The sequence below is a fragment of the Ammospiza nelsoni genome, chromosome 4 (assembly GCF_027579445.1).
Source record: "Ammospiza nelsoni isolate bAmmNel1 chromosome 4, bAmmNel1.pri, whole genome shotgun sequence".
Classification (NCBI taxonomy): Eukaryota; Metazoa; Chordata; class Aves; order Passeriformes; family Passerellidae; genus Ammospiza; species Ammospiza nelsoni.
In genome coordinates, this window is record NC_080636.1 from 41475956 (window position 1) to 41489747 (window position 13792).

Here is a 13792-nt window from a genome sequence, read left to right on the forward strand (position 1 = left end):
CAATGTTCTACTTTTACTTCCCCAAGAGAATTTCAAAGCACATGCTCTATTTATCCCAGATGGAAAAAGCCTGTTCTTTGTCACAACTGTACAGCTCCGCAGATTCCACTTAAATAACTTCAGTTTGAAGATAAGAATTTAGCAGCAGGAGAAAGGAATAAAGTGCCCCAATTCACTACGACTCTTTGTGCCCAAGTGGAAGCTGAATATTTAGAAAAGAGAGAGATTTCTTTTTCCTAGGGAACCAGGACATAGCTCACAAGAAACAGCTTTGGTTTCCAGGATTACCAGTAAGTTTTTCTGATTTATGCCAGTTGGGTGTTTGTTCCAGGATCATTTTCCCTGTGCCACACTGGCACACTCAATCTTTGTGTGGGACATAGACAGGGCAGCAGCAGCACTGGTCATTGCTAGGGTCACCAAGGAAGAACACCTAAGCCAGGCCACACTCTGGCATTCCTGAGCAGGGAAACAGAGGAGGAACCACCTGGTTCCTAGTCTCTGAGGACCACACACAGCCCAAATCTCTCCCTGCTACTTCTATACATCTCTGCTCTTCAATTACTCCAAAATGCCTTTGGCAGGGTTTGGATCTCATGTCACTGCTGTGTACTGTAAACCCTGCCATCCCCACCCACATCCATAAACAGGGGCTGTAGGAAAACTGGGTGCAGCTATCCATGGAACACAGCTTGCCTAGCCCCAAAAAAATGCAGCTGTGCTGCTCTGCCAAGGCTCAGAAAAGGGAGAGGCTGTGGGAGATAACGTGTGGCTTTGCTGCAGAGAGATTGATCATATTCCAGGTGGAGAACATGCTCACAGCCTGCTGAAAATGGCTTTTTGAGGATTAGGTCAGAATCACCACGGACACTTTGCCGGGCGAGTTTGTTTGAAAGGGTTTGGAGCTGAACCGCTTGCAGTTCCTATCTGTGGCCTCATTACACTTCCAGTAGGAGGATGTGACCAGGAAATTAATAGCGCCTTGTGAGGAGAGAAATCCAAGAGCTCCTGGCTTCACACTGGCTCTGGTTTATTGAGGCAGGTGCCTGAGCAAACAGATCTGCAACTTTAGAAGGAAAATACAAAGGAGAAAGAAAACATGGCATTGTTTTCTAAGCAAACATTTTCTTGTAATTAATTAATGCACACCTTGCACTACTGAGGCAAACCAGGACTGAACATGACTTGAGGGGTTTTGAACCTACATGTTAACATCTCCAGCTGTTGTTCTGCAAGACACCCCTGGCTTTTCTGAACAGTGGATATTTTTTGTCAGTACCCAAGATGTGAGCATGAATATTAACTAATCCTCCCCACTGAGCCTTGACAGCAGGCCATCATCATTAGTGTAAATGATCCAATTTACAGCCAGGAGCACGCAGGCAGCTCGCTCAGACAGCTGCAAGTGCACGAGATTTTATGGCAACCACGACTTTTCATCCAGCAAAATCTCTCTGAGCAGTTTCAGCTCCCGTGATCAGCAGCAGCACCACGCCAGGGGTGACTTTGGGTCCCACACTCAGGGCATTTTGGCTCTTTCAAAGGCACAGCCACAGGTGAACATCCACTTTTATGCCTTGGTGCACCCTTTTGTGTCCCATTTGGGAGCCCATGTGTGGGTTTTTACTCCTCTGAACACTCATTAAAACAAGCTAATCCAGTGAAACCGTTATGCTGGGTTTTGGCTGGACCTCAGACACACCACAAGGGTGCTGCTGCTGCTGCTCAAGAGTTAGCACACACAGGCAGGGTCACCAGAAAAGCATCACCACTGAGGCAGAAAACCCAGGAGGCCACAATTCTTTCCCTTTTCCTCATTGACACTGTGGAGCCGTAGGCATAAAACAGGTAAGAACCCACCAATTGAAACAGATCACAGAAACACTGAAAGGTTTGGGCTGGAAGGGACAAATGGCCTTGGACACTTCTAGGAATGGGGCAGCCACAGCTTCTGTGGGCAACCTGTGCCAGGGCCTCAGCACCCTCACAGGAAGGATTTGTTCCCAATATCCAATTTAAACCTACTTTCTCCCAGTGTGAAGCCATGACCTCTTATTGTGTCACTCCAGACCCTTGCAAAAAGTCTCTCCATGTTTCTTGGAGCCCCTCAGGTACTGGAAACTGCAATGAGGTCACCCCAAAGCGTTCTCTTCTCCAAGATGACCAATCCCATCCTCTCAGCCTGTGCAGTCACAGACAACACAGAAGTCTAATCCCACTACAAAAAAAGCCAATTCAAAGCATGTGGGGGAAGCATTCAACCCTATCTAATGCATTTTGCACATCCACTGCAGAGCAAATATAACATAACCCGGCAGGGAGGGTATTAGTTTTGGAGTAAACAGCACTGGGAATAAAACACCTTGCCAGCCTCACTTCCATGCTGAGAGTGACATGGAAAAAATGAAGAAAAGTAGAACACTGACTTCCATGTCCAACTACCTTCCTGAAGACCACTGCAGCATGCAGAATGAAGATAAAAGGGACATTTCTTAGGCTTTAAACCATCTCTGACCTGCACATTTTCCCCATGTTCAGCTCCTGTTAAGTCCAGTGATCACCACTGAATCCCCTGTGTGTCTGACCCTCCACTACAGCAGGCAGACACAGCATGAGAGGGAATCCAAGTTAAATTAACTGGATTTGCTTCACAGTGGAAGCCCACTGTGCAAACTTGCATGGGAAATTCCAGGTTTGCTATCCTCTGTGAAATATTTTTGAGGGGATTGCACAAAACAAGGGCTGGTTCTTCAAGTGCCTCAAGCTGAGAAACAAGAAAAAAGGGAGGGGAAAAAATAAGATCCCAAGCCTTGAGAAGAAAGCCTTTCTCACCTTGGCACACTCCACTTTGGCACACTCAGCTCCCTGGCAGGTGACTTCCCCCTCCTGGCACATGCAGAAGTCACAGAGGGTGCTGTTCCACATCTCCCCGTGGTACCTGATGGTGCCACCATCCAAGCAGCTCCCTTTGGAAGATACACACTCCTCACAGCACTTCCCAGGGCGCTGCACCTTGCTCTGCCCCTGGAAACAGCACCCAGCCGTGAGCAGGGCTCTCTGAGGCCCCTGGCACAGCAGAAGTGCAGCTGGGCTCTCAGAGGTGGGTGATTTTTCAGTACCTCCTCACAGGTGACAGAGCCACAGGTCTCCCTCAGACACCTGACTTCCCCTCTCTGACACACACACGTAATGCAGGCATTTTTTTGCCACTGCTCCCCGTGCTGTTGAAAAAGAACATGGATAGAGCTGTTAAACACTCTTGGAAAACAACCAAATTCCTTTCAGAAACCTGAGCTGCTTATGGAATATGATGGCTCCTTCTGCATGTCTGTATCAGATAATAAACTTTCCTTAGAAAATGCTGATCTCTACGTGCTCAGCAAACAGGAAGGAGAGGGCTGAGGTCTAGATCACACTGTGGATGTGTATTTCTCATTAATTGCAAGCTAGTGGCTTTGGGGAGGCCTAAACTACTATTATTAGCCAAAAAGAATCATTGACAGAAAATCCCACATACATTAAATAATGCACTCAATTAATTCCAGATGACACAATGAAAGCTATAAATACTTTGACCACCAGTGCTTTCTGCTTTCCTCCTTCAAAACAAATGCAGAAGGAAAGTGCCTCATCTGCTTTGGCCAGCAAATTCTTATTAAGTCCTGATTTCTTTCAGCTCTCCTGCCTTGCCAGGAGGGAAAAAAGCAGTGTTTGTAGTAAGCTATCAGTGCTGGCACAAAGTCAGAGGCTGGGGAGAAGGAAAAGAGAGGTGTGCCAAAAATTGGGAGTGGTTTTGGTGTGGTTTCTCACAAGTCACCTGGAACGTTCTTCCCGACACCGAGCAGGGCTTGGGGACACATTCTGGGCAGCATTTTCCAGGAGGCAGAACCATGACTTCCTCCTAAACAGAAGGCAGAGACAAGGGAAAGAAAGCATGAACATCAGTGCTTGGAATTCCAGGCATTTAGCATCCATGGGATAACCCTCTGCCACTCAGGGCTTCGTTTTGGCCCCACAGGAGCAGAGTAAAAGGCTTTAAAGATGTTTTCTCCACCTCATTTTCTGTGCTTATTTAGATGGCAGCTGAGGTGTGAATAGATGGAGAGATGCAGATAAATTCATACACATGACATAAAGTGTTTACATTCAGGTATATAGAGGAAAAAATTAATTATACAGCTTGCAGGGAAGCACAATAAAGCAGGAGATGGATGAGAGAATTTTTTTTCTGGAATTGCCACATTTTGAAGTTTTGAAGGTGTGATTTACACTCACCACCTCTCAGGCATCTGCACTGTTTTAGTTAAATCCATCCATACTGTCTGTGCAGATGCTAAATTTTGCTTAAAACTGGATTTTTCCAATTTCAATTTTTTTTATGATGGATTTAAATCATGTTGGAAAATGCTGGCACTTCACACCAATATTAATTTTCCTGTGTGCCTCAACTCCAACCATCCAAAACCTGGCTAATTCCACTGCTCCCAGTTCCTACAGCTGGGAACAGCACTGTTGATCAGTCAAACCCTGAGTTCCCAAAGAAACAGTGGAAGACTTTGCACAAAAGTTACCAAGCAAAATTTTCCAGCAGAGTTAAAGGACCTTTTTTGTGTATTTTGGTGGCATGCAACTGGAATTTTTGGCATTCTTCTCGCTCAGCTCCTAGGGAAGAGCAAAGTTATCAGAAAGATGGAAGATGAGAGTTTAATCCTGGGAGAATTTTTGTCTTGGCTTTTGTGGAGTGGAGAATAAAGGAAGGGACAGAGATAAAGGCCCATGCAAGAAAATCTTTTGTTTGGCTGAGATCAGAACAGGTTCTTTGCACACCCTGCTAATGTCCCTTCCAGTGGGACATGTCCTTGGTAGGAAATGCCTGGAACACCATCAGAACTGGCTTTCTGCTGCATTAACTTGGATGCTGCTACCCAATTACTCTCAAATACATCCCAGCAACAACCCAGTCACTCCTGATTCCATAAATTAGATCCTAATGATTAGCTGATTAAACATTAGTGCAATGGCTCAGCAGGTAACGCCAGCCCACTTGGAGTGGGAAAGGAGGGATCTAAAGCGGGCAAAAATTCCTTTTAATGCACAGTACTTTGTAAATGAATACTAATGGAATATCTCAGGACAAAGCAAAACACAATTAACACACACACATACACACACACTAACAGGTGGGGTTTCATCTATCAAAAAAAAAAAAGTGTTAATTGTCCAAACATCTGTCCAGTAACAGAAAGCTGGGAATGCATCAATAGAGAAAAAGGTTTGTCAGTACTGCTTTTGATTTTCTCAGTGAAGAGCTCTCATTCAGGGAGCTCCTGGATTCATCATTGGATATATCAAAAATACTTGAAAAATGGCAGTCCCTAAAACATAAAGTCAAGGTCAGAGACAAGGATTTCCAGGGAAGCAGTTCCAGGCATGCTGCTGCAAAGGAGTACACCAAGGGGCCCAAAACCAGGGTACCATGGGCCCCATGAAAAAGATCCAAAGAGCACAGTCACACCCTTCAACACAACAACAAGAATTCCAAAATCTAAGTGATTTGCCCTGAGTCCGGAGTACTGTGAACAGTTTGCTGCCTTTCCTAACCCTGTGTTAATGCTGTGTAGAGTCTTGTAGGGTTTTGGCTGTGTTGATCCCTGCATAAATGGTAAAAACTCATCACTTGTCCACAGCAAAGACCTTGGAGACAGCAGTGTCCCTCCTCTCCTAACTGGACTAAAACCATGAGCTTGCCTAACTCCTCTTCCCAGTTTTGTTGTTTTCTAAACACAGAGACAGAAGGAACACTGCTCTGAGACTTTTCTTTCAGCTCAAGTTGCCTTGTTTTTCTGAAGGCAAAAGGGGAATTTCACCCACAGTTGACTACTCTCAAATGCACTTCTAGAGTTCTTGTACAAAAAAAAAAAAGTAACAAAATCTGCAGATCAAGCTTTCCAGCTGCAAACCAAACATTGAAATTTGTAAAGTTAAACCCCATTATAAATCTTGTGTTTTCATTCCTTCACCCAACAAAAACAAAAACATTTCCTGATCAACTTCAGATCAATTTTTTTTTAGTAGAAACAAAAAGTAGCTTCTTTATACATAATTTTTGCCTAATTAACCAGCAAAGGGATGATAAAAATGAAATTATGAGGAAAGAAAGTATTAGGGAACAGACACACAGGCTTCACCGTCACTCCACACCATTTCTGCAGGGCAAATATCTCTTTTCCAAACCACCCACTTGTCACCCAGGAGCTTTGCTTGCTGGTTTGCTCCCCAGCATGAGAAATGCACGCTGCCCACAGGAAGGGAGGTGCTGAGGAGCATTCCCAGAAGGCTGGAGGGTGCTGACCTGGCTGCAGAGCAGAGGCTGGCAGGAAGCTGTGGAGCACTGAGCTGCACCATCCCTGCAGACACACCTGGAGCACTGACCCAGGCTCCAGCCCTCTCCATCCTGGAACACGTGGCCATCAAAGGAGCAAGGCTCTAAGGGACAGGAAAACAAGGAGGAGGTTTATTTTCCAATGCCCTTTCATCCCTTTCTGTCACCCATAGTTAAAACACAGCTCCTGTGCATCTCAGAATTCCAAACTGCCAAAGCAGGTTAAGAGGGCAACAATTTCCCCAGTTTCCAAGGGGCTTGTGAGTTAAGAGCTCTGGATGCATCACTCCCACTGGGACTCTACAAGGAAAGGCACCCAACAGCTGAAGAAGCATTTCTGGAACTTGCACTCCACGTGCACAGGGAATACCTGAGGTTTCTTTCCCCGTTTTAATCTCCAAAATGAGGACAACATTAGGCACATCTGCTCCCTGCTCAAAGCTTGCCCCCACCTCTTGGCCCATGAGTGAAGCCATTAAAAATGTAAAGATGGCAGCAGGAGAGAAAGGGAATTTATCACAGTGTGTCCCCAACAAAACTGCACAAAAACAGAAAAGCTTTCCAGATTTGGGGCTAAAAGGAGGTTCTGAGCTCAGACAGTACTCACCACCAGGGCCCACACATCTGGGACAGCAGGAGCCCTGGGCAGTGTCCTGCAGCTCCCCTTGGGCACAGGTGAGGGCTGGGCAGGTCCTGGGGCTGCAGGTCACCTTCCCGTGGGCGCAGGAGCAGCGCACACATGCCGAGCTGGCCCACTGCGTGCCATGCTGCACACAACACAACAACACAACCAAGGGCACAGTGAGAGCTGGAAATGAGCCTTGTCCCCTTGCAAGCTCCTCCTCTCTCCAGGATGAGGCCTGGCACTGATAAAAAGTGGTTTTCTGACCACGTGGCAGCAGGATTGGGATGTGAAATGCAATTGAGGTACGAATACATCCGTACCTTTTTTTGTGGGGATGCCTGCCCAAAGAACAGGCTCAAAAAGAGCCAAAAGACAAAAGCTGCAGCAGGAGAACAGCACAGGAAAATGCAGAAATAGCACAAGAAGAAATGTAATGTATTATGATAAAACACAGTGCCACCAAATGACAGGCACAAAGAAACACGAGAAGAGGATGGGTATGCTACCCCTCCTGTTCCAGATTTTGTTTAGCTTGTACCAGCTTCATGCTGGCCATGCCTCATGCTGGAACAGAGGGTTTCAACATCCATCTCAGGTGTGGAGAGCACAGCCCTCCAATATGCACAGCCCTGCAAATATGTCTGGGCATTTTAGCATATTTCTTGAGTTTGGACCTGACTTCCTTCTTGTGAAACAGAAAAGTCTGTAAGAGACCACACATAGGACTTGAGTTTGCTGTTAAGTCATTTTTCTACATTTGCCAGTTGTTTGACATGATTCATTAACTATTACCCATGAATCTTGATTTTTTCCTCATCTCCAGACACTTATTCTGATTGTTTTGGCCTTTCAGCCCCCCTGGGTGAAACCACATCCCAGAACCTGCTCTGTGAATAATTCAGGATTACAGAACACAGAACCCAGGTGGCAGAGCAGCAATCAATCTCTGGCAGCATAGGTGGCTGCTGAGAGGAAAGCTTCTCTGAGCACAGCTAATATGTCAAGCTCTCTGTGCTTTGCTCCCCTTCTGATGTTACTGCACTGCCTCAGCCAAGCACAGAAACAGCAAAGGGAAGGAATCAGTGGGGGAATTTCTCCCACTAAGCCACGCAGGACACACAACTGCTCAGCAACTGCAAACCCTGCTGACCAAACTCCTGCTAAATTCTACTCTCTGGCAGTGACAGGATACAAATGCAGAGATCCATCCTTCCCCCGCACAGCAGCTCAGCAGCCTCCACTGGCTGCAGCAAACAGGGAGCTAAAAGCAGGTAAGGATGGTCCCTGCTGAGGCAGTGGGCAGGGCACTCACGCTGTGGATCTGTCCCTCGTGCTGGCAGAATCCTTCGGCTCGGGAGGCACACTGGGGGCAGCACTTGTTGGAGGCTATTTGGAGCACTTCTCCCTGAAAAGAGACAGGATTCCAATAAGCAGCTGACATCAAACAGGGACTCTAAAATGAAAGTGAAGCCATGAGGCCTGGCTGGACCTGGTGCTCTCAGCTCAGAAAGGAGAGGTTTCAGGTGAAATACAGAATGCTGCTGCACTACATTGCCTTTCTGAGAGGTGGCACAGCACTTTGTGTGTTTGACATTGTGCCCTCAAAATAACAGCAGAATTTACACTCCCAAGAGTACAGCTGGGAATTCTTCAGCTGAACCAGTTTTCAAGGAATGAAAAACAAAACTCAAGGTTCTTCACTAAAAGGCCACTGAGAAACATGGGACAGATGTTGCTGAAACAAGATCAGCCATATTTGCATAAATCTCATAATAAGTAGATAAGAAATAAACCATAGAGAAAGACGATGATTTCTGACCTTGCTTTTCTGTTGGTGGTTTAGCCTTGAAGCATGAAAGGATTTTTTTCTTCTGAGATCCTTGGTGATCCTTTTCAATGTTTAAATGACCAGATGTTTTTGGAACACTTAAACATTTTATCTTGGAGATTGCCCATGTCGAGGAGTCACACAGATTCGCTTGACACTATAAACCTATTTCCCTTTATGAGCTTTAAAGTAGCTACCTTTTCATTTATCTGATTTTTATTATTTTATCTAGTGCACTCATTATTACATGTGCCATGACAGCACTTGATCTCCCTCCTCTTTAGCACAAAAATTCCTACTCGTTCAGTCTAGCTTTAATCAATACACAGCAATAATAATGGGGAAAACCAGTAAGAATCAAAATTATTTCCTCATTAGTGCTGTCATATTGGGAAACATTTTAACCTGCTTCACAAAGCCTTATAATTATCCTGACAGCCTCTTTAAAACAGTCTTTTTCACTGCTATTTGTGCACTCTACCCCAGCAATCCAGATGTTAATGCAAGGCCAATCCCATGGCCAATTAACGAAGACCCAGACAAAAACAAGCAGGAGACAAGGAAAGTTCAGCAACCATCACAAGGAAGAAGAAACTGGAGGACAGACAATCTCAGCTCTGTTGTTGCTCAGCAGAGTGGAAAGTGCCCATCTGCACCTTCCAGGGAGCCCCAGCCCCACCTCCAAAGGAAGGGAGGCTCATGCTGGGAGGCTGGAGCCCAGTTCAGGGGCTTCCTGTGGGATCAAGCTGCTCCAACACCCGGCCTCTGGCTGCAGCCAAAGGGACAAAGGCTTCCCCCACAATGTGTTGTCACTCCAAGGAGGAGTGCAGGGACTCAGAGCCCGTGCCTGGCTCTGGGCAGCCACAGGCACTCAGCCCTTACCTTCTGGAAGTCACACTGAGGGGCTCTGCAGACTGTAGGCTGGCAGGTGACAACGCCGCTCCGGCACCGGCAGTCCTGGCAGGAATCCGGCTTCCAGGAGGTGTTATTCTGCAAAGCAAGTTGGAAACCAGGCCCATGCAGCACAGGGCACGTCCTGTCTTGACAGCATCTCTCAAATAGCTCCACAGAGACGGACTGCAACGGAGCCCCTCCCTCCCACACGCTTCTCAGGCCCTGTGTTGGCACTTGTCACTCAGCAGCTTCCAAAACACAGCTGAAAGACGAGGCCATGCAGGGCCAATCATCAGCTCCAACAGCAACACAATCCAACCTCCAAGAGCCCCAGGTGAGTACAACATCTCTGGAAAACTTCCCTGTGATCAGGCTCACACTGCCCACACTGCAGGGTGGTCCCAGGTGGTGCTGAGGCAGCAGAGGTGGCTTTGAGGCAAAGCCGCTCCTGGGCTTTGCTCTACCTGGGCACATGTATTCCCAAACACCACGGAGGAGACTCTGGCCATGCAGAGAGCCTGAAACATCTGGAAACAGCTGTCACCACCACTCCATCAGTGCACCCAGCTGGAACACCCACAGCTAATTCACAAGGGTTTCCACCAGCCGTGCTTGACCCCCTTCCATTCCCTCCCCGCAGAGGTCACGATCCCACGCTGCCTCCACAAGAAAAGGGCAAGAGGAGGATCAGTTTCTCAGCTGAAACACTGCTTGCAGCTAGACAATCCCTGTCCCTGTTGTATAGACAAACACTGGGCTAAACTGGCACCACACAGGATGTTCTCCTGGGTAGGATGGACAGCCCCCAGCCCAGTCATCCAGCCTCTTTTCTAAGGAGACCAGACCTTGCTGTTCATTTACACCGTGTAGTGATTTACCTCAATATACTCACAGTGCTAGGCAGGACTTAGGAAGGATGATTAACAGTTGACTGCCACGAGCACATTTACAGCTAACTACTAAAACTGTTAAGCATAATGATAAAATACTGAAATGTGCCTTAAAGGCCCATTAGGACGCTTAATGAGAGAAAAAATATCCTGAAAAACCAGGCCACTTGCTCAGGCACTTCAAGAACATCAATCTGCAAATAGTGGGATGGTCAAAAATATTACCAAAAAAAAACCTCCTTGGGTCTCTGCCCTGCTTTCCAAAAGCATTTCTCCCACATCAGTGGCAATGCTGACCTTAGAAGGTGCACAGCCCCTGGGCAAGGCAAAGAGGGTTGGTAATTCCTGCTCAGGAACACAGCTGGCTCTCCCCTGGCTCACACAGGGCTGCAGAACAGAAACCCTGACATCATCTCTGCCAGCAGATTGATAGTGCAGTTAGGGAAGAAATGAAGGTTAAGTGACGTGTGTGCCAAGCTGTAGCTAACACCTACACTGGAGTTAACTCATCCTGCTGGCTTCAGCAGAGCTCTGTGTTGGAAAGCTGGCAGGGAAGGCAGCCACAGGGTAACCAGGAGTGGGAAGGGAGGGGACAGACTCAGTGCCCCATCCTTTGGTTCTCCTAAGCCTTCACCTCTGATCTCTCATGCTTAGTAAAACTTTTAAAAAAGGAAAATTATTTTCTCCATGAAATAATAACCAAAGGAACCTTATGGCACAATGTCAACACAGAGCCATCCTTATTCACATTTTCAGACTTAAATGCTCAGGTCTGTGGTAAGAAAACCCCTCTTTGCTCTTCCTCCTCCCCTGGTTTCTATCACAGCCCAAGCAGGCTGGCTCCTGTCTGTGGGCTCAAATCAGCTGCTTCTAAATTCCTTTTGCCAGGTAGAGGATCAAAACCAACACTTCCCTGCAGAGTTTTAAAAAATTCATTATCTAGTTAATAGTCAGGAAAGTACCACCTGATCTGTTGGGATATGAGAGTTTCCCAAGCACTTCACGGGTCTCAGTGTCCAGCTCTTTGGACAATTCAACATTTAGCTTAGGATTCCTGGCAGCAGACCTAAAGTGTCCAATTTGGAAAGTCTGGATCCCACCTATCTGTCCTGCTGTGAGATGAGTTTGTTGGTGCTCACCCAGCAGGCACAAGGACACCTCAAAGCTCCCAGGCAATGCAGTTCCAAACATAGAGGAGGACCCAAAGAACTGCTGGAAACCTGCCTGGCATCTTCTCCAAGACTCTGCACCTCACTGGACAAATTATCTGCTGCAATATAAGTGCTGGATTCCAATCCTGTTGAGAGTGTATTTTTATCAATGACAATTTCAGGGGCTTTTTCCTTACCAGTACTAATATAATTAACAGTATAAATAATGAAATACCATGCAGAGAGCGTTTTGAAGATGGAAAGGATTCCTTAAACACCAAGCAGTGCCATTATAATTTATTAATTCCCTGGATTTCCCTACATCAAAAGAAGAAATGATACCTAATTCAACTGAATTTTAAAACACCACGCTGCAAGAAGAGATACATCTACATTACTTGGGCCAGCCTGCAGAACAGGGGCCAAAAAACCAAGAAATGCTCCCAAACCTTTTGAGCCTGCAGACAGCCAGACCAAGACAAAATGAGATAAAACTGGAGACACAGGAGCACAGTGTGATGGGTTTGGAGAATACTGATGAGGATTTAGAAAAAGATAAAAGTAGGAGGCAAGAACACAACAAGCAGTAAAAGCAAAGAAAAAGCTCCAAAGAGCAGACATGGAGCAAAGGGAGCCCAGAGCAGCTGTGAGTGCTCCTGGTTTGCTGCTGCCACCCTGTCACATGAACCAGAGCACAGGAAGACCTAAATCTCTTGGAGCAGTGCTTTTTCAACTGGCTATCAGCACTTCAGACAGCTGCACCTGTCCCTCCTCGACCTCAACAACAAAAAAAAACCCACCCCACCCAACAAATCACAAATAACCAGTCTGCTATTAATATGTGAAAAGCCTCAGTAATGTATTCAGGATATCATCACACCAGATAACACTGTGGGAGCTATTCTGGTGCAGCGACAGGGGAAACAAGAAGCACACAACAGCTGGTTTGCATCCTCTTATGGCTCCCTGAAAATATCCAGTCCATGCCTGAAATGTCCCTGGGCGCTGGGGTGTCCCCTGCAGCACGCAGGACCTGTGAAGCTGGTCCCTGGGGTGGTGGCATGGCTGCAGTTGCTCAGCAGGGTGACAGCAGCAGAGCACAGCTGCAGCCCTTGTGCCAGCCAGGGGTCGAGCCGCACGTTTGTGCTGTCACAGCAAAAACAAGGTGGTTGCTGCTTGTCCTGCCCGCCACCAATCACCTGAGGGTGATGAGGGGTCTGGAACACCTCTCCCACGAGGAGAGACTGTGGGAGCTGGGCCTGGTTAGCCTGGAGAAGACTGAGAGGGAATCTCATCAATCCATACAAGTATCTCCAAGGTGTGCCAGTTTTTGGTGTGCCCCGTGACAGGAGAAGAGGCAGCAGCCATAAACTAACACACAAGGAGTCCCACCTCACCATGGGGAAGAGCTTCTTTCCATGAGAGTGGCAGAGCACTGGGACAGCTGCCCAGGGACCAAACTCACCCAGACCCATCCCTGTTCCAGGTGACCCTGCCTGGGTTGGACTGGGTGACCTGCAGAGCTCCCTCCCACCCCCAGCCATTCTGGGATTCTGCGGGTAACTCTCCCAGAGGCTGCTCTGCCCCAGACTCTGCTTTGGGGAGCAGGGAGCTGAGAAACCCCTGGGAGAGAAACCACGGGGAGAAACCCCCGAGGGAGCTCCAAGTCCGAGTGCCAGGTGGGATTTACCTCCCAAGTCGTTCCTGTGCCAGAGACAACTGAGAACAGGCAGGGATCGGGTGTCTCAGAGGAGGAATTCCAGGCAGGCAGAGCCCGGAGCAATTACACTTTTGGTAACAATTACCAGCATCACCCAGCGGCTGCCAGGCGAGGAGCCCTGGCAGCACCGCTTTCATTTGTCATTTCCACTCCAATTACCTGACAATGCCAGAAAATTGGCAGGAGAAGCCCCAAGGAGGGGGAAGCACGGAGAGCACTGCATGGTCTGTGGGGATACCCATTAGTGGAGCAATGAGGAGATGAAAGCAATTCAGAGCCACATAAAGGATTCCCAGTGTCCA

The 13792-nt window shown here is 47.4% G+C and overlaps 1 protein-coding gene across 1 annotated transcript in view; it reads right to left on the reverse strand.

The window, feature by feature from the left end:
- Window positions 1–13792, reverse strand: part of FRAS1 (Fraser extracellular matrix complex subunit 1) — a 105490-nt gene that overhangs the window by 63336 nt on the left and 28362 nt on the right. Inside the window, exons 3-9 of the mRNA XM_059470308.1 lie at window positions 9718–9825; window positions 8320–8412; window positions 6990–7149; window positions 6353–6486; window positions 3818–3901; window positions 3120–3221; window positions 2833–3024 (exon numbers count right to left, since the gene is read on the reverse strand). Coding sequence (XP_059326291.1) covers window positions 2833–3024; window positions 3120–3221; window positions 3818–3901; window positions 6353–6486; window positions 6990–7149; window positions 8320–8412; window positions 9718–9825 — 873 coding nt within the window. The remainder of the gene's footprint in view (window positions 1–2832; window positions 3025–3119; window positions 3222–3817; window positions 3902–6352; window positions 6487–6989; window positions 7150–8319; window positions 8413–9717; window positions 9826–13792) is intronic.